A 24615-nucleotide genomic window follows, 5' to 3' on the forward strand; every position below is an offset into this window, starting at 1 on the left:
TGGTTCAATTGTAAACTGGATATTGCTAAACTATAAAACAACAAAACCAGATTTTTATTTTTTTGAGTATTTGTAATGATTGCTTCCTATCTTAATATATGAAAGTAAATTTTTGTTTATAATTTTAATGATTATATGTGTAAGTAAATTTTTTTGTGGCTACAAACGAATAAAAAAATTGTTGTAACTTATCATTTTATCCGTCAACTTTTTTTTTTTTTCAATGTAAGAAAGGCTCCATTTCCGAAGGTCGCCTTGGGCCCCCTAAATCTCAAGGCCGGCCCTGACTGACATTATCGATTCGGTACAAAATTTCACCTGAATACCTACCGTCTCGAACCGATTATATCCCTAATAATTAGGGTGGAAACCTTACCCGAGATGAATTGCTATAAGTTACACAACATGAGTTTGCTTGGAGAATTACAACAAAAGAAAAATAAAGTGCAGAAACAACTTCTCAAAGTTCGAACAATAATCAATGTGATTCCCTCTACTCATTTCTTGAAAAGGAAAGGGTGAGCTAACTACTCCAATAGAGTGATAATCTTTTACAAATTTATATGCTATTATGGTACATGGTGGTGTCAAGTGTACAATTGATATCTAGCCATTGAATTAACAAATAAGTGAGTTAAATATAAACATACAATGTTGGCAACTAAAATACTAATGATGCAATCTGTATGAAATGTGACGTTTAAATAAATTAAATAGACAATCGAAACATTCAATTTTGATTCTAAGTCAAGATTTCCCAAATTTTAGTATAATATTTTAATACGAAATAATTAAAATGGTACACGAGATGCTGTACAATTCTTACCATCTTGAGAATAAAAAAATAATGAACAACTAATTTTGTGAGTCGTGCCAACTCATGGATCTGCAAATAAATATCCAAACTCAAAGATACATTTATTAAAATAAGTTTCAGAAACTTGGAACGTTACAGGCAGGCCCAGTTTTGGGGTAAGCCCACAAAGCAGCTCTTTGGGCCCAAAAAAATGACTAAAAAAAATGGGGGACTTACCAGCCGGTCCCATGGAAATAGGTTAACACCAGTCAAGTCCTATCCTATTTCCATTTCCAATTTTACCCCTCAATATCACACTACACGCATGAAGCAAAGAAGCCATCACGAGCTCTCTCCTGTGCGCGTGACACACACGCGCCTTTTCAAGGGTTTTGTTGTAGAAAAACTTGTAAAGATTTGGAAACCATTCTGAGGCGATTTTCAATTTGGAAATCGAAACAAACAAAGAGATTTTCGGCAAATCTCCCATCATTTCCAAAGAAATCGGCAATTGTTTTCATACCGATTCTGAACAGATCCCCAACAAATCTTCCACCGTTTCAATCTATATTCCGATTTAGACATCTACTCTCCCTGTTTAGTTCATCTTTGACAAACATGTCAATCAAACGTGAGTCATACTCATCTTCCCTTCTTCTTTCATAACTATAATTAAGTGATAAAATTCGACTTGAAGCTATTTCAATGTATACATATAGTATTAATTTATCAGTGATATTCAGCTTCATAATAATCATATCTTTATGTTCATTTGCTATACAATGATGGATTTGCTTACTTTTGCTAATTCAGTGATAAAATTTACTATATAATGACAGATTTGCTTACTTTGCTTAATTTAGCAATAAAATTTGCCATAACATTGACAAAAGGAGCTGACCATGCAACCTATGTCTATTTAAATGACATTGACAAAATATTAAAGGGTGAAGATTTGTCAAGCATTGTAAATTGAATTTGTAACTCGTTAAAATGACATTTTAGTTTTTGATTTATATTAATTTCTTGTTTTGTTTTTTGTTTTCAACACAGGTAATAGACACATATGTAGAACACTTGCTTGCACAAAACAAGAAACAACATTATTCATATTCATTTCAAGTTGTCATGTAAGTAATACATAGTATTTGTCATTTTTTCAGATATTTATGTATTGTTTAATGAAAAAAATTCTTTGAGATCTTCACGGCATCTCATCTATGCACGGAAATTATTCAAGAAATAAGTTTTATTAGTGTATAACCTTTGTTTGCTTAACTGAGTAATGAATTTTGCAATGCAGTGATAAATTTTGATATGGAGTAATAAAATTTTGATCACAATGATAAATTTACTTAATTTTGTGGTAGTAAATTATTTAAGCCTTCTATTTATGTTATGTGATTGAGTTCATTGTTGTGATTTTATAATATTTTATTTGGTTAATGAAGTTAAAAACAAAGTATTATAATTGATATTATAATACATGTACTTCAATTCATCACTATAAATTGCATACTTGCCATTTATTTAATTTAAAAAAGTTTAAATTAACATTATTTTTTTATTTATATTAGTTAGCACTTGTTGACAACAAAAGATGAGGAAGCAACAAAGACAATGCTGAACAAGTTGATGCCTAAAACCATGAAAGAAAGATACCTTCTTTTTCCAATCCACCAAAATTTTCATCGAACAATACTTGTTCTTGACATTGAAGAAGGTTCATGGAAATTCTACAATTCCATGAGACCAAGGGGTGCAATGCGTCAAGATCCATATGTGAAGTGGTAAAAATGTTTTCACTATCAAACTTACCATTAATCCAATACATCAATCCTGATGCATGCTCAATTATACATCAAAAATTTATACAGTAATGTATTTTATCATTCTTTAAATCCATGGTTTCTCATTAATTGTTTCAACTGACTTTCTAGTATAACAATTATACAAATCTATATGTTGTAGAGAAAGATTATTGACAAGTACATAAAAGAAGAGAAGCCAACTCTCATCGCCCCTGATAAATTTCAATAGGAGACAAAGAGAGTCATCAACAACCCACAATAAGAAGACACTTTGTAAGTTGATCAATAACAAAACACTCTTATAATAAAAAAAAAATGCAACGAAACCAAATTATAATATTATGTTTTCAAAATGTTTTTCCAGGCTTGATTATGGAATCATTGTTTGCTACATCATGAGGCAATATGTTTCCAGCAACAACATAATGTCTACTTTTTTCAAAGAAGAATGCAATCAGTTGAGAGCCGATATATTAACTATCTTCTTAACTAACCAACAAACTGCTCAATAATAAATAGTTGATGAAAACATTGATGACTTGCCTCCGCAATAATCAACAGATCTGGAAGAAAAGAAAACATTTTGCTTGTTTGTTTGTTACACTAATCAATAGATCTGGAAGAAAAGAAAACATTTTGCTTGTTGTTTGTTACTGTGTTACAGTGTAACAAAAAGGAAACATCGATTCATTTAGTTGTTAGAATGTGAATACTTCATACATTTGGCTTGTTTGGTTGTTCCAGTGTTATCTATATTTTGATCATTTTGGTTCGTACTTTATTTCAATGAATATTACAATACTTGGTTGTTACAATGTTAAAATTACAGACAATACACTAAATGAAAATTTAGTCTTTTTTAGCTATATTTTTACCAGATCTAGCTTTGATATCAATCTTACTTTATGCTTAATAACAAGTTTGGATCCCTTCATTTACTAACATGACCATTTTTTTTTACATTGATAAATTTATCACTGTTCAAACTAACAAAAATCAACAACTCTCTCTCTCTCTCTCTCTCTCTCTCTCTCTCTTTCTCATTCTTTTTTCCTAATTTAAGTAAACAAAAAAATATAAAAAATAATAAATAATTTACCTAAATTGAAAATTAAAACACAAACACTATTACATTGTCCAAATTGAAAATTAAAATACTGTTGCAGTTTGTAGATATTTTCAAGTTTGGGAATGAATGTAAGAACATGCCATTCTAGGTATATGGAGTGGAGATAAAGTTCTAACAGTAAACCCAAAAAAATAAACCGTACATACATTTGAACATTTAACTCCAAGAACCAGTTATTTATGAAAAAATATGATCTTATTCAAGACCTGATGATAAACTGTTGCATCTAAAGCATTTCTTAGACTGAAATTTTGAACAATTTAATCTGAAAATGAGTTGCAAACTTGAAATACTTTGCTTCAAGGATCCCACTGATAGTTAATTGCATAGTGGCAGTAATGTAGTACAGATTGGGAAGCTTAGTCCCAAACTACCTACAATTGATTTTTCTTGAGTTTAAGCCACTGATAAATTTATCACCGTAAAAAAGAACATTTAATTGGATATGACAGTGATAAATTTATCAACCACTGACATAAATGTAATAAACCATCAACTCATACAGTTAGTTATAAATTTATCATTCTTAAAAATAACAAAATTCAACAACCCTATTAATGCTTGATTGTTTCCTTCAGACAATGGTAAATTTATCACTCTTAAAAAAACATAATCCACTAACTCATTCAAACCAACCAGGGATAAATTTGTCACTATATAAAACACCAAAAACATCAACTACATTTAACCAAAATCAAATAATATAAATCTGTAAAACTTAATCTTATAAAAATATCAACAAAAAATATAATTTTCGTTCAAAAAATTCCTCAATCATCCAATGCAACTACCGAAATGATGTATCTTTCAAAAAATACTCAAACATTCAATGCAAGTAACACCTCTCAACTTTCAACAAAAGTAATTCAATTAAAATCAATACAACTAAAGCAAAGCTTCTTTACATGTCTTCTGATTATGAGTTTCCATCTTTCCACACCTACTACACCTAATTCTCTTAATCTCGCCCTTCGAAGGTATTCTCTCTGTTCTTGGACGTCCAGCTAGTTTCTTACAAAGAGGAGATAAAACAACGTCATCATCAAGAACTACATTTGGCTTTCACATACTAGGAACTGGATAGATAGAATGCGAATAAGAATCACAATGACTACGAACATTGTAATAATCATCAAGAAAAGACTTCAGATCCTTCTCACTCCTCTTTATAGCACAAAAACCATGTTTGCAAGGAAAAGAATCAATTTCCAACAATCGACAAGAACAAGACCGTTTCCCAATATCAACCATAACTGAATGATCCAATTGGATTTCATGAATATCGCTACATTTCTTAACTATCCATGTCTTTATATCATTAAAAGCTTCTTCCAACTTTTTCTCTGCAAAAGGACAAACAATACGATTCCACTTATTTCCAACTTCTCTCCTTTTTGAAAATTGCTCCATTAGTTTCACTCGTATAGCATCAACAAGATTAGTTGAAAACAAATGGGACTTATCCCTAATCCATGAATTAAAAGATTCTGCAGTATTTCTGCATATTTCACCATACCTCTTTCCTTGAAAATAAGCATAACACCAACACTCATTAGGCAAATCCTCAAGAAACTTCTGAACACTACGACCACAACGACCCTTAAATTCTTCAAATAGCTCATTAAACAACTCAATAGTAGGAGCATATGCATATCTACTAAAAAGAGTGAGCAAATACTCTTTAGATTCGTGACTCTTCACTGACAAATAAGTTTTCAAGTTTGTCTTCAAATGCATTAGACAAAAAGAATGAGAAGAAAACGAAAAGACCTTAGCTAAAGCTTTCAGCAAACCTCCATGCCAATCAGTAACAAACGTAATATCTCTTCTCGGAGTCAAAATAACAAATAACTTTGACAAGAACCAATGCCAATTGTCATAACATTCACTATCAACAATGGCAAAACATAATGTATATAAATCTACAAACAAAATATATACACGTTATTTGTAAAAAATAAAAAAGATTACAAAACAAAAGCAGAACGCAAAGTATATAACATATAGCACCAACCATAGATAATTTTATCACTGTATTACTACAACAATTCAATAACAACATATAACATATAGAATCAATGCATAATAAATTTATTACTGTATAAATATAAAAATTTAACAAAAGCATACAGCATACAAAAGTATACAGCATAAATTTATCACTAATTGATTGACCATACTCAATAATCAACACTCTTCAGTAACAAAAATGATAAAATTATCACTATTTTAATAATAATAACAAATAGACACAGAATATACCTTGGTTACCATCTTTTGTCGTAGCAGCCAACAAACAACCTTTGTGTCTTCCTTTTAAGAAAGTTTCATCAAGTATCAACACAGGCCGACAATACTTGAAACCATGAATACATGCCTCAAAAGCGAAAAACAAGCATTTGAAATGTCTTTCTTTATTATTAATATCAAATTCCATATCAAAAACACTTCCCGAATTACAATCATTAGCGACATCAACATACCAACGAAGATCGTCAAATGAAGACGAATAGTCACCAAAAACAACATCCCTTGTTTTTTCAACACCCATCCAAGCTCGCCGATACAAAACTTATGTTCCACAGTAGTTCTTGAAATCACAGACCACCTCACTAACCGATGTCAAAGCCTTATTACGAACCTCATTTGAAATTAGCTCACCAATCATACTCGAAGTCAAGATCCATACGTATGAACATCATCAAATTGTTTAATAACAAAAGCTTTACTAGAATTTTCCACTCTAGCATGCACGCTCCATAAACATGCCAAATCAGCCCTTCTCTTACAATGAATAGTGACACGATCCTTGTCATTCTTAACAAAATCAAGATCAAAATCAAAACCAAAATGAATAGAATACTTTGACAATGCATCTCGAAATTCAATAACTCCTTGAGGAAACCTTTGACCCACTCCTTTTGTACAATTAACCCATCTATCGGAGAGCAAAGGTTTTCGTTGATTTGAATAAAATAAAGGCAAAAAATCAGTTTCACAAACAACACTACTACTACTACTACTACTACTACTACTACTACCAGCTTCACCATCACAAATCATATAACCTTTACCCAAAGAACAATACATAACAAAAACTTCAATACGATGAATATCATAAGAAAGTGCGAGTCCAACCATAACCTCCAAATCCTCTTCACTTTGTAGACCATAACAAGAATGTCCAGACATTGAATACGATATATTCAAAGAACTACCAACTAACTCACTCCACTTTGCACACAATTTATATACTAAATCCTTAAAATTAAATCCATCATTATACTTGATAATCAATGTCATACCTCTAAATTTATACATAAGAAACAAAGAATTTTTCATCACTATAAATTTTGCAACAAACAACAATTATATTTCAGCAAACAACTCAAACAACCTAAAACAAAATCTAATACAGTGATAAAATTATCAACCAACTTAAACACATCCAAAAACCAACAGTGATAAATTTAACAATTAACACTAGCTAAGACCAAGAGCATGAACAGTGAATAAGGCTTACACTTATTGGGCATAGTAACCCGATTTGAATCTTACTATTATATTATGCAACCTTTTCATCTCCTACTCTTATACTCACTGATAAATTTATCAGTGTTGAAAAAGTTAATCCAACAACTCTCCTAAACTACTCGGTGATAAAATTATCACTGTAGCAAAATCACAAACCAACACCTATGTTCAACCAAAATAATTTTGTAACCAAAAATAAAATAAAATAAACAAAATAAAATAAAATCTAATATTCATTACTTATACATATCTCAAAGCTTTCAATATCATGATTAAAATACAAATTCAATCGCAGAAACAACAGAATAACAACAATATCACAAACAAAATCAAAATCACAAACTCAAACTAAAAAACACCAAAACATTGAAATTGAAATTGAAATCGAAATCAAACATACCAGTCAAGTTCCCTCCACAAAATCGCAAATCACAAAATCTAACTATACACTAAATGCAAAATCACAAAACACGAAGATTCACAGATTTATAAAAAGCAAATCACAAATCAAGCTCCCTCCATGAGATCGCAAATCGCAAAATTCAAATATACACCAAGCACGAAATCACAAATCACGAAGCTCCACATTAATGCATCAACAAATCGCGAAGTTCCACAGAAATCCAAATCACAAACCCAAACCCAAACTCAAACTCACATTACAGTATTTTGATGGCAAAAATCAAATAGAAACGCGCCAAAACAAGAGAAAACAAAACAGGGGTAAAACAGGTACAAAAAAAAGACTTCATGACCTATTGGTGCACAACATCAATATTCAGGACTAAAAAAAAATAACTATAAAAAATAGGATCGGCCAGTAAAAAAACCCAAAAAAAATCCCCAAAATTATTTTAGCTCTTGTACCTTTTCATAAGAAAAAAAAGGCCCACTTAAATTTTAAAGGTCCAAATTTGTTTTTTTATAAAATGCCCAATCTGAAATAGATATCCATAAAAAATAGGCCTACTTGAATTTTTAAGGTCCAAAGTTGTTTCTTAGAAAACGCCCAATCTGAGTTAGAAAGACCCAAAAATTTGGGACTCTAATTTATATTTTAAAAACTTTTGAGACCAAAGTGTAAATAATATAAAACCAAAGTTTTTACTTACCTGGTAAGAAGTGGGGAAACAATATACAAAGCTTCCCTCGTTTGACAAGTAGTTTTTTTTAGTTGAAAAGTTAAAAAATTATTAAAAAAATTAAAAAGTTATAACTTATATAAAAAAAGTTAAAGATCCTATTTTTTCTTTATTTTTTGTATATTTTTTTGTAAAAAATTAAAAAATTATTCCAAATATATTAATTTTTTTTACATCATATTTTAACTAAAAAACCTAAAGTAACTATAAAAACCTACGCATAAGCGAGGCCAGCCTAAGAGTAAGAGCGACATCCTATTGAAGTCTGATGGCTATGAAATTGGAGGTGTAACTAAACATTATTTATCTTCTTTCAATTTTTATCTATCATAAACTTTGAAGGTACTTTTTTTTCTTTTCTATTTTATTTATTTATTGATTTTTATGGAACTATTCATCTAAACTTTTTGAAATTAATTAGGAATTATTATATTTCTGAATTTTTTTATATTATTATTATTATTATTATTATTATTTTATTTACTAAACTATGATGAAAAGTCTCATATCATATTTGTAAGCATCATGATAATTATATTAATAATTTTAGATAAACTATATCAAATATGTTATTTCTCAGCTTTTAATTAACTTCTTTTCTCATATAAAAAAAATTAAAAATTTAATTTTTAACCATTTTTTTCTCCCACATAAAAAACTCAGAATAAAAAAAAAAATTTAACTTTTAATTATCTATCTAAAGCACCCGTATAAAAAGCCTCATATTTAAGTTTCAGTTTAAATTTCTGAAAAGTCAGACCCGACCCTGATTACAAGACCCCATATTGAGTGTTTGCCTAGCCCTACTAGTGGGAGGTTGCAGTGGTGGGGTTTTGTAACATAGCGGAATGGATTATATATTTGTGCCGGTGATTTTACTTTTTTAAGTTTAGTGTGGGTAACCCAGGGTGGGTGGCCTTGTGGTAAGAATATAAAGATTAATCCCTTAGGTCATGAGTTTTAATTTTTTTGGCCTAATTTTTTTGGCGTAGCACAGTTGGTTAGGAGGTTGGATCTCAAGTTGTCTAACCAGCACTTGGTGTGGGTTCAATGTTCCCCATTGTGCGAGTTTTGACTTAAGCGGAGCTTGTCTTGGGAGGTCGGAGCAAGTTCCCAAGTTAGAGTCTCCTCACTCGGAACGGCTAACAGGACACCTTGGTGATCACTACAAAGGGGCGCTGCCTTGGACCTGCGGGAGAGTAGGGAGGATTTTCCTGTAACAAAAAAAAAAATAGTGTGGGCCCTTTTTTATAGATTCTTTTTTATTTATTTATATTTCATTTAATTTATATTATTTTTTTATATTTTATTAATAATATTTATATTTATAGTGTAAATGTTCCGTAATGTGAATGTTCGCACCGTCGATGTGAATGTTCACACCATTAATGTGAATGTTAACATATCAATGTGAACATTCATATGTCAATGTGAATATTCATATTGTAAAATATTAATATTCACATCACTAAATTACTAACCGTTCAAAAAATATTTATAAAGATAGAAATGTCTATAAAATACTTTAAATATGAGAATTAGGGTTTGGTAGATCAAATATTCAAATAATAGGATTTATTAAAATACAAGAATATCTTATGGATTAATTGAAATACAAATATTTTTAAAAAAAATTCTAATAAATCTCTCAAAAGTATGAGTTTTCTAATTTGATTATGTTTTTTTTATTAATATAATAAAGTAAAAAGTTTAAAAATTTGAGTGTGCGCTTAACATTTTTGAGTTAAATGTTATTTTTTAATTATACAATTTTTTAGTGTTAATCTATAAAGTTTATTTAGTTTTTATAGTAAACTTTTATATACATAAAAAAAATAAAAAAATAAAACTCTAATTTAGGCCCAGTGCAGTACCTACCTATGGCCGTCTGGCACCCGTTTAACAAACCCGTCCGATTAAACCCTCGAGCGGGTCACGGCGGCCCGGTCGGCGAAAAAACTGCAAGAGTGTGCGTTTGTATATAAATAGCCAATCGGTCATCGTCGTTGCGAGCCAATTCCACCGCTAAGCTAAGGGTTTCCAAAGCATGAATTCAGAGACTCAATCGAAGCCTCTCCCATGGTAAGTTCAGATTCAGTTCTCTCTCTCTCTCTCTCTCTCTCTCTCTCTCTCTCTCTCTCTCTCTCGCTACAATCGATCTTCTCTCTGTCTAAATTTTAATGTGTTGAACTCTTTGTATGTATATTAGATCGAACACAGTCTGATCATGGTAAATTGACCCGAGAACAGCCTGAATTTCGACCGATTCATCCAGGTACCAATTTCTGTTTCGAAGATGTACCTCTGGTGACTCCAAATTGAGTTCGATTTTCTCTGAAATACTACATTAATCCATCCTTAGATAGAAATCTAATATGTTTGTATGAATGTCTGTGAACTTAATTTTTTCTGGTGTCTGATAAATTGCGTGATATGCTCTTTTTTTTTTTCTTTTTTTTTTCCTTTTCGAAATTGGGGAATTTTTTGATTTATGGTTGTTTTTCTTTGTTGATATTGAAAAAAAAAAAAAAAAAAAAGAGACTTGGACAAAGTGATAACTGTAATGAAGTGCACACGCGCATTCTAGGCGTCCCCTTTTGATTTTGACTAGAAGGATTGGCCCATGCATTGCATATGTGCAGGGAGGGAGCTAGGATTTCGCCACTGGGGGGGCCAGGCTTGAGGTCAGGCTAGAGCGGGGACTATGACCAGGGAAGGATTTTTAATAGGTGGATTGTACATGTTTTATAATGCAATTATATTTTTAGGTGGAAATCAATCCAATGCACAATTGCGTAACTCAATGATATCCAAAATATTTATACTTAACACTTGTGTGTTTCCCTTACCAAATTCAATCGCAATTTTATGCATAATTCATGGAAGAACATGCTTCTATGATGTTTAAACAACATCAAGAATGGAAGAGATAATATGGACATAACCTTTGAGGCTTTCAGATTCTACTCTTGGAATGCGTTGAATGCCCTCAGTAACTCAGTTGATTGATCTTAGCTCTTCATCTGCAACTTCTAATGCTAAGCCTTGATTAAGATTAAAAATAAAAAATAAAAAAAGAAGAAGAGGATGATGGATGAAATACATATGGAAGAGGCAAGAATAACCGGTTAGGTTGACGGAAAACTGGTGGTATACATTGTATTTTTTTTAGAGAGTTCTATAGAGAGAAACTTTAGAAAAGGTTGAGAGAGCCTAGATCCACTTGGAATATCTTTAGATGTCATGTGTATATATAGGACTTCAGTTCAATGAATCTGAATCGTTTTTTGTATATATGGAGATATACATAGGCTCAAAAGATGAGGGTTAGACAGATATGGCTTATCTCCTAAGGTGGTTCAATCTTGTCAAAGACCTGTGGCTAAAAATGACAATTTTGCAAATTAGCTATTTTTTTAGGTTTTTGGGTCCAAACGTACTGTTCAATCCCAAAAATTATTTCAAGTGCAAAATAAAGTTAATTGTGTAATTTTAAATGTCCACCCAAAAATTATTTCAAGTGCAAAACAAAGTTTATTGTGTAATTTTAAATGTCCATTCTAAAGTAAAGTTGGTCTGGTCCAAGTTCATTATGCAAATTTTGTGAAATGACCGTCTTGCCTTCACATATTGAAAACCGACGAATGCTCAGAAAGTGCTCAGCAAATCTTAGCTTTAAGCAGATTCTGATGAATCTTATATTGCTGGAAACCTCCTTCAAAATATACGAACTAGTGTGGATCAATTTTGAAAGCTTTGAAATTTCGAACATAAAATGACACTTATCAAGACCCATTTGGGGAACTATAGGAGCAATTGTGTAAACTTAAGAATTTGACTCTAGCACTTGAAATAGGGCTCAAATACATCACGGACTAACCATAGCTTTAGGATAGGTTCATAAAAGATTCACTTCATCTAGACTTGGCACTTTCAATTGCTTTTAGAATTTCTCAAAAATTGGGCCCTTTCCAACTTTCATCATTGGGATGCAATTCATTGTCGATTCGTTTTTTATTTTTTGGACAAATAAGCAGATGTTGATTCAATATATTGCTTATTTGAGCAAATTGCTTGAAGTATTGTAGTTCTTCTTTTGCCCTACTTGTGAACTTTTCCCTATAGGTCATGTTTGTTTGGGTGGACTAAATTAGATGGGATTATAATACCTAGGACTGTCAATTGTGGGACTATCAATCTCTTTGGATTGGCTATGATTATTAGGAGGGATTGATAAAATACTATCAATTTTGTAATTTAGTTAATTAGTCCGAACCCTCTTTAATCGCCTATTTTGTATTCCATCTTCTCTCTTGGGATTCAATTGGGGGATACTATGTCAGGTGGACTATTAGCCTAGACCCCAAATTTTTAAACCAAATGTGGGATTATGTATTTTGTTAGACTATTAAACCAATTCTAAAGCCATGTTCCCTCGAACAAGCAACTCTTTCTCTCTCATATGTGTGAATCACTAGGATTGTTGAGGTTCTCCCATTTTTTCTATGGGAACAAAAAATATCACCTGAAAAATTATGAAGATTGTTAGGAACTTAAGAGGATTTCATATGATGGCAGAAAGTTTGTGTCATTAATGGATAAGGTTTGTGCAGATAAGAGCAATTGACCAATAAAACAGTCACCATTATATACACTTGATTGCTTATTTTTCTCTCTCTCCCACTTGTTTACTCTCTCTCTCTCTCTCTCTCTCTCTCTCTCACACACACACACACACACACACACACACACACACACACACACACACACACACACACACGTGCCACGAGCACTCATGTAGCAGTGCCGCCCTTCTAGTGATGAACTAATGACTGAAGTGCAGGATGAACCAAACCTATGAGAATCATGAAGCTAAAACTCTGGATATCAAAGACTTAAGTTGAAATAAGACATTGTTTCATTATTGATTCTTAATTTTCCCGCCTTAAGGGTATACAAATATATGTTCCATAACCCTCAATTATACAATCAAAGAAAGAAAAAATAAGAAGATATTACTACAAATAATGTAATAATGTTCAGAGATCCCAAATCTAGAAATAGAGAAATTTAATCCTGTGTTCGTTAATAATACTACTACCGCAAATGTAATATTGTTCCCAAATTATATATAGAGAGAAAAATAGTTCTAAAATTGTAGAGAGAGAAAAGGGACGATGCTGTGAGAGGGAAGGGGGATATTCTAACCTGCACGCGGGAATGATTAAGCTTGAAACATGAAATCATAATTCTTAAATCAAACATAATTTAACAATTAGGATTTTGTTATAGACCCGAGTCCAGAACTTAATCCTGCAGTAAAATCATAAATCAAACACAATTTTATGGAAAGATATTCCTTGGAATTGGAAGGAGATTTATGGGACCATGCTTGATCAAAATTGGAATGGGTATCTGAAGCTTCAAAGTGGAAAGTCAGTGACTTTGAGTTTGCTCTTCTATTCATGTGAAGCATTGTGATAACCGCATTACCCTTCAGACTTTTACATGTACAGCAATAGCACTTCTTGAAGGAAATACTCTGATTTGACACTAGTAAATGTAAGTACCACAAAGTTGCGATTTGTGTTACTCTGTCATGATTAGTTCTTGATTTGTCAGACATGTTTGGCCAACTTGTGCTGCACATTTGAAACTCCAAAGTTGGAAAAATTGCTGGCTCTATGTTGGCACATTGTCAATGAATGTTACCCTTCAGAATTTTACACTTAGGGTTGTATCACAGGGTAGCAGCTCTTAAATAGGTAGTAGTAATCATGGCATTATGTAGAAAATGAGGGAACTTTACAGAAAGTGTCTATTTTGGGCAGATATATTTTTTGTTCAAGTAAAGACCCAAAATAAAATTAGAACTGACAAATATCAATTTATGTTTCTGGAGCTTGAGGGATAAACGTGCTCGTAAGTTAGTGATTGTAGGAGAAATGAGTTACTGTAAATTGGATTTTTATTTTGGATAGCTTGAAATTGTGAGTTTAAAACTTGAAGATTTATTTTGGGGTAGGGAAATGAAAATTGGGGATGGGTAGTGGAGATAAAGGGGGTTCATGGTGAAAGTGGGATGAGGGGATAAGAAATAAGGAGATGGGGGTGGGGAGATATAGAGGGGTGGTGGTTTGTGTCAGGAGGAGAGGAAGGGAGTTGTCTGTAGTGGAAGTGGTGATAGGGTGGCTGTGTGGTTGGGGAAGAGGAAGGGGTGAATGTGCAGTTGTGGCCAGAAAAAAAATGGGTGGTGGTTGTGGCGAGAGGGAGATGAAGGGGGTTGTCCGGTGAGGTGAATGGTGTGATGCAATTGGCTGCGACCTGATTGGAGCTGGGTGATACGATGGTTTGGGTTGCAATGGGCACTGGATGTTGGCGATGGGAGGTGGGGCTTTTGTGGTGATGGTGGTGGGCAGTGGCGGGCGGTGGGTGACGCTGGTTTGATAGATTGGGGTGGCAGATGGTGATAGTGGGGTAATAAGGAGATGAAGAACGTGTAGGTACCTGAGGGGTGGTGGTGGAAAGGGGGTGGAGTGAAAATTGAAGAGAGGGGAAGAAGAAAGACAAGATGTGAGGCAATGAGTAGATGGTGGTGGAGGTCACAGGAGCAGTGGGTGGATGCCACACCAGCAACTCTTGCTGCCATCTTCGACAGCCAAACCTCCAACTCTCTCTCTTTCTCCCTCTCTGTGCTTGCATGGTAAAATAAAAAATAATTAATTACATTTTAAATAAATAAATTTATAGTGGTTATTTAATCAAATAGTTTGCATGACATCAGCATATACAGTAACTTCATTAATGATCTTTAACGACATGGGCCAAATTGTTATGTGAATTTGAAATTTATGAGAGGTCAATGTAATTATATACCAAAATTGTAGGGTTTACGGTAATTTTTTCAAAGCTCAGGAGAGGTCGGTTTCCTTATTACTTTTTAACATTTAGATTCAAAGCTATGCATAATTTCTCATGTACAGTAATTGAATTGTTGTGATGTTTGTATGCCAAATATGTGGACGTCATGAACAATCTTTTTAGTCACTAAAATATGTGTTGTTTTTCATTTTGGTCTCCTAAGTTTTAATTTTGTCATTTTGGTCTTCAAAATTGTCAATTTGAGTATAGATAAAAGAATATAGTTCGTCTACATTAATAACAAGAATATAGATAAAAGACAGTTTTGATCCCTAAAATATGCGTTTCTTGTCATTTTAGTCCCTCAAGTTTTAAATTTTGTCATTTTGGTCCTAACTTAAATTGACAACTTTCAGTAATGAAATGACAAAATTTAAAATTTTAGGGACTAAAATGACAAAAAACGCATAATTTAAAAACCAAAACTGTCTTTTAATCAAGGATAAAATATTTTTCCCAGTATCCTTGAATCAAATTGGCAACTTTGAAGACCTAAATGACAAAATTGAACCTTGAGAGACTAAAATAACAAAGAACACATACTTTAAGGAATAAAATTGTCTTTTATCCTTTCTTATTATATGTACATCCTTAGTGCTTCTCTTCAATTTGTGCTCTTAGGCTTTCTTTGTGCTTTCATCTATAGTTCTTCTATGTACCAGCGTTTGAAAAATGCAAGATCCGAATATGCTGCTATCTGAGGAAACTTCAGTTCCTAAGCCACGTAGAAAGAAACCCTCAACCCAAAAAGCTTCCAAGTTACAACAAGGGCACAATGTGAAAGGGATTCAAGAACTGTTGCCCCCTCTTCCAACTCAAACAGGGAAGAAAGCCTCAAAAAGAGCATTGAAGAATGAAACTTTCCCATTGTTCCAACAACCAGAGAACTCACCCTCTGATTCACTGCCAGACTCGTCCTCATCTGGAAACGAGTACAGGGCACTGAGAAGAAAGTATTTGTTGCTGGAGGAAGAAAGCTTTGGGCTAGGGAGAGAGTTGGGAGAAGTTGAAGATGAGGTCAAAACCCTTGAAGATGAAAAGCTTGCACTCTTGGATGAGCTTGTTGTGTTAGAAGGCCTCATCGATCCTTCAGAGTTGCAGTCGCAGCAGGGCCAGCGTTTACCATAGCTCCTCCCAAGTTAGCTTCAGTTTTTGTTTGATAACTGAAGTCTACATTGATATGAATGCATGGACATTTGGTGAACTTCATAGGCAAGTTGTGTACCAACAGAAGTTTGTTTATATTTAGTAATTACCCAATTAAATTGTTTAAACATCCTATTACTTGTACCCTGATTGTACAAAAGTCATGCCTTCAGATTTGCTCCCAAATTTCTGCAACATATGGAAGAAGCAAGCGAAGTCCATGTGGTTCAGCCAATATCATTTGTGTAAATATACTTGTGTGTTTGTTGCTTAATTCTGTGTTTGGATCATGTCTTTATGGAGAGGGAATTGAATAGGAAATGGAGAATAATTTTTTTTTTTATATTTCTTGGTTGGGTTAAGAAAATGAGAATCAAAAGAACATATATTTGTCCCAAAAAAAAAATCTAATTTTCTATTTGGTTACCCATTGATAACAATCAGTATTCAGTGGGTCTATGGCGGTTACTGGATCCACAAACTATCTGGGCTGGACAGTCAGACTTCGGTCTTCCTAAGAACTCATGGATAGGTGTCTTTCTCAAGGGACTTCCGATGAGCAAGTTAATTCTCTTGAAGATAGAGAGTAATGGAGGAATGTAGAAGAATACGTGGAATGCATATTTCGGTTGTGAATATACCCTGACCTGCCAAGAGGAAACGTGCTCTTGGGACGGCTTGCATCCTCTCATAGGATGCTGTGTGGCATATCCTTCTTGGGTTATGCATAGTCGTACACCTACAAGTTCAGGTGGCAAGGGAAACAAACAAGGGACATGGCGCGTTGTGTGTGATTGTACCGCACCTAGTACGGAGGATGGCGGAGGTTAGCCACGTGTTCTGCACCCTTTGACAATGGTCATCCGACCTGGTTGTTTGGTCAGCCATGGCCAACGGAGGGGGTGGCCGGCATTAGCCGGGCCTTGGTCATGCTGGATTGGTTAGACTGGTCTACATGGGCCTGCACTGGCTTGGGCTGGAAGGGTTGGCCCACCATACCCCCATGGGCCTACACATCACCCATAAAAAAAAAATGAATATGTATAATTAATTTCAGTTTCTTTTCTTCAAGACAAATCTAAGATCCAAAACATAAGGAAGAAAATGATTGAATCAATAATCCTTCATTCAATTGGAAGCCAATCATTGGCTTGAATTTGACCGCGCTCATAACTGTAACAAATTTTTGCTTACAGTATACAGAAATTAAAAAATAATAATAATAATAATAAAGGAATTTGAATTCATGTTGCTTTGCTGTGGGGTTCTTAAACAAATGACAATGATTTCAATGCTAGACAGCACAAAGGAAAAAAACTCCACTACTTTTTTTGACAATTGATGTTGATATTCATTCAAGTTTTGCAGCTGAATTCTACTTGGTATGCTTCTAGTATTAGTACTATTCTCAGAACTCCTACTCAAATAAATTCTTCAATTTCAGCTCTGTCATCTGAGTAACCCATGGTCAGAAGGTGCGGCACGGACAACCAATGGTGTGGTTACCCATGTTGTTCTGCTTCTCCATGTCAAGAACCCAAATTCATAGCCCTCTGATGTAGCTTCTACTTCGAAATTAACAGTAAAATTCATCTTCTCCCCATACCTACTAAAGACCAATCGCTCAGGGGCAACTGTGACATTGATTCCCATTGGAGGAGACACTACTGCTACGTAAACGCTTCTCGGGTCCCCAACGTTTGTCACAGTCCGTGTAAGTGAGAACTTGTACTTGAGATTGGGTACTGCGATGGATGGATAATTGAGGCCAGTTGGTGTCGCGAATGTTCGATCGCACGTGCTGTTATCTCCTGTTATCAGTTGCAGCAACTTGTCATTGTAACCAATTGAACAAAGAAAGGCTTTGTAATCTTCTGGTTGTGCGTCGTAGATGAGACCAGGGTCCAAGGCTCTTGTTGGGTTCACAAAGCCAGCACCATAATCAAACGCATTTGCCTTCCTGCCTTCCGGGTCAACTGTGATAGGTTTGCCATTCTTGTCCAACAAATCAGCTGCATTTTGTAAGCTCAGCCTCAGTTTTATGGGAAAAAGGCTACAATATGACTTGACACCACAATTTTGGTCTTAAACATGTTAGTTGAGGAGTATGGGACTGTGGTTTCCAGAAAACGAAAACACAACCAAATAGACATGCTGCTAGTTTTGAAACCTAATTTTTTTTTTTTTTTTACCGGTTGTCATGATTGCAGATTTGATTGCGGATGGTGACCACGATGGATGCACAGTTTTGATCAAGGCTGCGATTCCTGTTACATGTGGGCAAGACATGGAAGTGCCAGAGAGAATGTTAGAAAGCATATTTTCGGATGCTGGAGACCATGCTGCTAGGATATTCAATCCAGGAGCTGTGATGTCGGGCTACAAGGAAAGTGGGAATCAGAAAAGAAATCACCACGAGAAATGAAAGTAAATAATCCTGTACAAAAGTAAGCCTCTAATATGAAATTTACTTTCAAAATTTCTGGAGTTAAGCCATTGGGGCCTTTTGAAGAGAACGCTGTTAGACAAGGAGCAGACTGAGATCCTAAGACCGTCTTTGCAGAGAAAATCCTAGACGCTGGTTCCCTGTCCATTGAAAAAGCATAAAGCTTGAAATACAGACAGAAAAAGAAGAATACCGACACGTGCTTTCACCTCCATCATCATCAAGGGGGGGGGGAAAAAAAAAAAACCCAACCGTGTGCGATTAATGTAAGACAGGATCTTGTTCCCTATTCCTGTTCCAACAATAGCTGCCGGGATCACAAAGGGAATGGCAACTCTTTCTTCCTCTTCATCTACAAGAATCATCCCTACTCCACCAGCTGCTTTAACTACCCTACTCTTTTCCAGCTTTGACTCCGTTGAAATTCCAACGTGTCGGCACACCAAAACCTTCCCTTTGGCTTTAGTACTGTTCAGCGAACTCTCCAAGCAGTAACTAAAGAGAGACAAATGAGAAAATAAACGATATTAAGTTCTTCCCCTTGACCGCATAGATGTCTAGATTGTACTCACACCCAAGTACCTTTTGCTTCACCTTGATTGATAAGGAGTGAAGTATCCGGCATAGGCATCCGAAGCAGAGATGATCGTCCTGGACGTGTTCATTTGAAGTAGACTCAGACTCTCACCCTATTCAATCACTGAACTAATAAGGGTCTCATAATCAAGTCAAAATTGTCTCAACACATCAAGAACTGAGTGGGAATTATTACCATGATGTTATCGCCATTTCCAAGTCTGATATCGGATACAAAGTCCCTGTCGGTTGAGCTGGCAGCGACAGTGATGATCCACGGAGCAAGGTTTGTTGCAGACCCCCGAATCCCTCCATTTCCAACCGAAGCAACAACAGTTATTCCATGGCTGGCAGCGTGGAACGATCCCACAGAGATAGCATCAGTGAAATAGTCTCCCTGAGGGGATTCGGGTCCCAGAGACAGTGACAAGACATGGACCCCGTCTCTGATAGCATCGTCGAAGGCAGCCAATATGTCGACATCATAGCATCCCGAGTTCCAACATGTCTTGTAGACAGCAATTCTGGCCATCGGTGCACCTCCTCTGGCTCCCCCGGCTGCCAAACCCTTGTAGTTCATGTTTGCCACGTAGCGTCCAGAGGCAGTTGAGGCTGTGTGGCTGCCATGGCCAGAGCTATCCCTCGGGGATCTGAATGATGCCGTGTTAACTGAATTTTCTTCGGCTTCGTAGCCACTCAAATAGTGTCTTGCTCCTATTATTTTCCTGTAAAATGGCAGTTTTAGTTGAGAGATAAAATTCACATTCATCAATCAATCAAAGTCCATGAAAAAAAGTTTAAAAAGTTTGGTACCTGTTGCAATTTGAAGCATTGAATGATTCCCCTGATTGGCATTGCCCCTTCCATCCGGCAGGCACCGGAGGCATGCCAGCGTCGCTAAAACTTGGGCATTCCGGCCAAATTCCTGTGCTTAAATTAATCACAATTTCACAGAGAGAGAGAGAGAGAGAGATTAGCAGTTAAATATGAAACCGCATTGAATCATTGGGTGCTACTTTGTTGCAGTTGAGCTTGACTTGTCCTGATTTGATCAAACTTGTTAGGTAGATAAGTTACGGTTGAACATATTCCTAAACTCAGAACTCAACTCGAACTCTGCTTGTGTCCTGTTTAGCATTTAATTTTTAAACAAGTGGTCTCAAGTTCAGAAAAAAAGAGGGTGGTCGTGTGTTAGGTACCATGACAGTCAACACACAAAAATTATTGAAACTTTGTTGAGTTTCTAAATCAAACTTGAGACCCATTCGTGGGCTTGACCCCTAGCTACAGAGCGACTGGTTCGTGTTCGGTTTTCAACTACTAATCGTAGGAAGAGCCAGAGACTCTTTTGCATCCTCAATTGAACTAATAAATGAAGGATGCCTCATTTGTACACACATATATTGGTAGCATTGTCTAATAAATGAACCAATTGGTCTGTAAAAGGGAGAGAAAACTAACCAGTATCAATGAAACCAATGACAACATTAACTTGATTCTTGGTAGAATATCCTGGGATTTCCATGGTTTCTTCACCCACAAGTCCCATGAAATCCCATGAATGTGTGGTGTGCAGCCTCCTCCTGTTATTCCTAAACACCGACACCACTCCTGGCATATCTGTTTCCATTTTTTCAATACAAAAACAATTTGATAGTCATGAATATGAATTTATCAAATGATGAGAAATTGTTGTAGTAATGGTTTCATCAATATGTACTGGCTAATTGGGAAGCTTGGTCCTCTGTCAACTTGGCTGCAAAGCCTCTGAAACCATGTCTGTAGCTGTATAGATGAGATGCTCTGGCTTGTTCAACACTGTATCACAACATAGTCATCAATAGAACACAGTGCAATCAACACAACCAATATTACCCACCAATACCAATTTGTATATCAACCTTGAAAATTACTAGAATTTGACGTGGATCAGATAAGGGCATATTAAAGTTGGGGTAAGAGTATATCAGCCAATACGGTTTGATTTCATTTATAAATAAATCTAGCATTCAACAAAGCCATTTGAAGACAAAGAAGAAGAATGCAAGAGCAACAAAATTTGAGTGTGAAAACATTGATTTACAATTCAAGAAGGGAAGAAAAAAGCATTGGGCTGACCTTCCTTTATGAATAGCAGTAAGCATTTGGTGGTTTTGCAACAAAATTTCATCTGGGTCATAACCATCTCTACTTCCCATATAGACCACATAAACCTGCAATTTTAAAGAGGCAAGGGAAAGAACTTCAAATTTTCATCAGAGTATCCACCAAGCTCATGAAACATCACAGCGTAGCCTAATTACACACCTTAGAAGAAAAACAGAAGCCAACTTCAGCAAGAAAAAGGCAAAGAAATAGATAAACAATACCACCACTATTAGTAGTAGTAGCAGTATTTCTTGATAAAACCATTTCCAAGTCTCAAACTGGTTAAACCTTTTGTGTGTACCCTTTGTAAAGAAAGAAGAAAATCAAGTCTTTTTTTAGCGCGCAGAGAGAGAGAGAGAGAGATTGATTTAAAAGAAGGGAAAGGGGGAGGGGGGAGGTCACAGATATAGTTTGATGTGGTGTGTATTGCTAGGCCAAGCATCCTCTATCTTTAATTTACTCAGTTCCCCCCTTATCTTAATGTATTCTAACTATTGAATCATATAAAATTTTTGAAATGTAATTCAATAATTGAAATTGTAATGACAAAGTAACAAAAGCATTGTTGATGGATTGCAAATACATGTATATATATATATATAAGATGCTATGAATTTGAGCTGTCCCTTTTTGGTAGGCTCACTCTGCCTGTTTAGATCCTTATAAATTATTTACATAAAAAATTAAATTAATTCAACATTTTGGATGATTAACAGTTACATGATTATATTATATTTATTTTAAGAAAATTGATTATAATTTTGGATGAATTTGTGACAAATTTGATAAAATGAAAGGTTAGCAATCACAAGAATGAGTCCACAATAAACTTCAGACTGAAAGGCAAAGCAAGAGGTTGCCGTGACTTGGACGCAACAGACAACCCAAAAGGGTACAGATAGAGAGAGAGAGAGAGAGAGAGAGAGCAACAAATTCAAGCTTTACATTATTACAATTACATTGAAGTGAACGCCAAACAGAATTGCCGCACACGGCTCCACTCCAACAATTCAGGATACCCATAAAAAAATCTTCTTTCATTTCTCAATTTTATAAAGAAGCAAAAAGAAAACAATTTTTTTTTTTTTTTTCTATTGATAATAATAATACATTATATATCTAACAATAGATCGTTTAAATAGATCCCAAAGAAATGAAGAGAACTTCCGCACGACACAAGGAGGATACGATCCTCTACATAGAGAAAAAAACACAAACCTCCATGCAAGGAGAAAGAAATCTTCACACAAAGACGCATTATCGCTACACAAAAAAATAAAAATAAAAATAAATAAATAATCAAAATAATTACCTCCCAAAGAAACGTTATCAATCACCTTTACTATTTGTTCATCATCGCAACTGATAACTGTGGTACCTTATAATCGCCACATCTACGCTATAAAATAAAGCATTCTTAATCTGAGACAGAAATGAAGAGAGCACAAGACTAGGGGTCACGTGGCCCTCTTAAGTTTTCAATATTTATGTTATTACTCTTATACATATCATTTCCCTTCTTAAGTATGTAATTTTTTGAAAAAAATAAAATAAAAGTATTCAACTATATATATTTTTTGTCATTTTTGTATACTCGTAGATGGGAAGCCAATGGTAAAATTTGAATCAATTGATCATTTCTTTCTTATTAACAGTTTGTTTTGTTGATTGTTTCTCTATATTGTGGGGCTCTTTATTGAGTTGATATTGTTAAACTTGTTAATCTTAGGTTCACTCGAGTTGTTGATTGTAGATAAATATAAGTCACGTTGATGTAATTCTTATCATAATTGTAATATTGAATATCACCAATGGCGCGCGTGCGCGCACACACAAAAAAAAAAAAATCAAAACAAAACAAAATTTATAAATTGAATAATATCTCATTCTTGCTTATTATGGAGATTTTTTTTTTTGAGGAATTTACATATAGGTCCTACACCTGCTAAGTGGACTTATTATCCAATAAATTTTATGATAATTAATAACATTTCTCATCATACACTATTAAAAAAATGTCACTAATTGTTAATTTTCAGCGACAGATTGAAAATTTTGTCACAAAAAATATCACTAATTATAAGTTTTAGTGACAGTTTGAAAAATTCATCATAGAAAAACGTCACTAATTATAAGTTTTAATGACAATTTATAAAAATCGTGAAAAAAAAGTCACTAATTGTCAACTTTTAATGACATGTGTAAAAAATCGTTACCAAAAATTATTTTTAGCGATGATTATATTATAACTTATTTTCAATAAGACTTGATGGGAATTAAATCCAACTATTAAGATCTATTGATAATTTATCTTTTTTTTTTTTTTTTATAATGTTAATATATGCCCCATCTGCTTTGAATTTATGGCTTTGTCATTGATTTGAAATGGTTACCTAATGTATAAAAGTGCATTTATCAGCGTCAGATCTTAGTCAGGAATTATATCTGAGTCTAGATCTAAAAGTTTTGTTGGTGGCAAGCCGAAGATGGAGACAAGATGAGTGATAGTAACTAACATGGTGATAAACAAACAAAAAAAAAACTGCAGGAAAAAAAACAAAAGAGAGATAAAGGTTAAAAACACCACTCTCCCCCTCCTGTTGGGTATACCTCCTTATTGGAGTGTGGGACCCAATTGATTTATTAAAAGAGTTTCAATTTGATTTGGTTTAGGTCCTTATTGGAGTGTGGGACCCAATTGATTTATTAAAAGAGTTTCAATTTGATTTGGTTTAGGTATAATATATTTTTATATATTATATCTAATTTTGTGGAGACCTAATCTAATTTAAAAACAACTAAAGTTTGATTATAAACCCTAGATCCACAATATATTTATTCGTATTGTTTTGTCCCGAAGAAAAATAGCGGCAGCAGTATACACTTTCTTCTTGGAGAGAGAGTGCTTGGGTTGAGAAATTCAATTGGCTGGTGCAGAAGTTTTTCCATCATTCGGGCAAGTCATT

The 24615-nt window shown here is 34.3% G+C and overlaps 2 protein-coding genes and 1 non-coding gene across 3 annotated transcripts; 1 reads left to right on the forward strand and 2 right to left on the reverse strand.

Annotated features, from left to right (window-relative positions):
* Nucleotides 1–4798: 4798 nt before the first annotated feature.
* On the reverse strand, nucleotides 4799–6287 carry LOC145824264 (uncharacterized). Its single transcript, XM_082923885.1, has 3 exons — nucleotides 5999–6287; nucleotides 5530–5658; nucleotides 4799–5436 (listed from the first exon to the last, which is right to left on the reverse strand). The coding sequence occupies exons 1-3, from the start codon at nucleotides 6285–6287 to the stop codon at nucleotides 4799–4801; spliced, it is 1056 nt and encodes a 351-aa protein (XP_082780011.1).
* Nucleotides 6288–10298: 4011 nt separating this feature from the next.
* Nucleotides 10299–16753, forward strand: LOC114307420 (uncharacterized). Its single transcript, XR_003645094.2, has 3 exons — nucleotides 10299–10494; nucleotides 10622–10687; nucleotides 15980–16753. It is a non-coding gene; the product is annotated as an uncharacterized LOC114307420 (transcript).
* Nucleotides 16754–17710: 957 nt separating this feature from the next.
* LOC114307419 (subtilisin-like serine-protease S) lies at nucleotides 17711–22455 on the reverse strand. Its single transcript, XM_028252828.2, has 11 exons — nucleotides 21809–22455; nucleotides 21620–21714; nucleotides 21222–21319; nucleotides 20963–21121; nucleotides 20315–20426; nucleotides 19698–20226; nucleotides 19520–19614; nucleotides 19178–19420; nucleotides 18951–19065; nucleotides 18672–18858; nucleotides 17711–18491 (listed from the first exon to the last, which is right to left on the reverse strand). The coding sequence occupies exons 1-11, from the start codon at nucleotides 21911–21913 to the stop codon at nucleotides 17929–17931; spliced, it is 2301 nt and encodes a 766-aa protein (XP_028108629.2). The 5' UTR covers nucleotides 21914–22455; the 3' UTR covers nucleotides 17711–17928.
* Between the last annotated feature and the right edge of the window lie 2160 nt (nucleotides 22456–24615).

Source organism: Camellia sinensis, chromosome 4 (assembly GCF_055761805.1).
Source record: "Camellia sinensis isolate YWXY chromosome 4, ASM5576180v1, whole genome shotgun sequence".
In the NCBI taxonomy this organism is placed as follows: Eukaryota; Viridiplantae; Streptophyta; class Magnoliopsida; order Ericales; family Theaceae; genus Camellia; species Camellia sinensis.

Coding starts and splice junctions, on each gene's coding strand:
- LOC145824264 (XM_082923885.1), bottom strand. CDS start 6,287: ATGGGTGTTGAAAAAACAAGGGATGTTGTTTTTGGTGACTATTCGTCT. Junction 5,659..5,998: donor GACAAAAGATGGTAACCAAG/GTATATTCTGTG, acceptor TTTTGTTTGTAG/ATTTATATACATTATGTTTT. Junction 5,437..5,529: donor TGTTACTGATTGGCATGGAG/GTTTGCTGAAAG, acceptor CTTATTTGTCAG/TGAAGAGTCACGAATCTAAA.
- LOC114307419 (XM_028252828.2), bottom strand. CDS start 21,913: ATGGTTTTATCAAGAAATACTGCTACTACTACTAATAGTGGTGGTATT. Junction 21,715..21,808: donor GCTTCTGTTTTTCTTCTAAG/GTGTGTAATTAG, acceptor TTAAAATTGCAG/GTTTATGTGGTCTATATGGG. Junction 20,427..20,962: donor CATTGGTTTCATTGATACTG/GTTAGTTTTCTC, acceptor ATTTAAGCACAG/GAATTTGGCCGGAATGCCCA.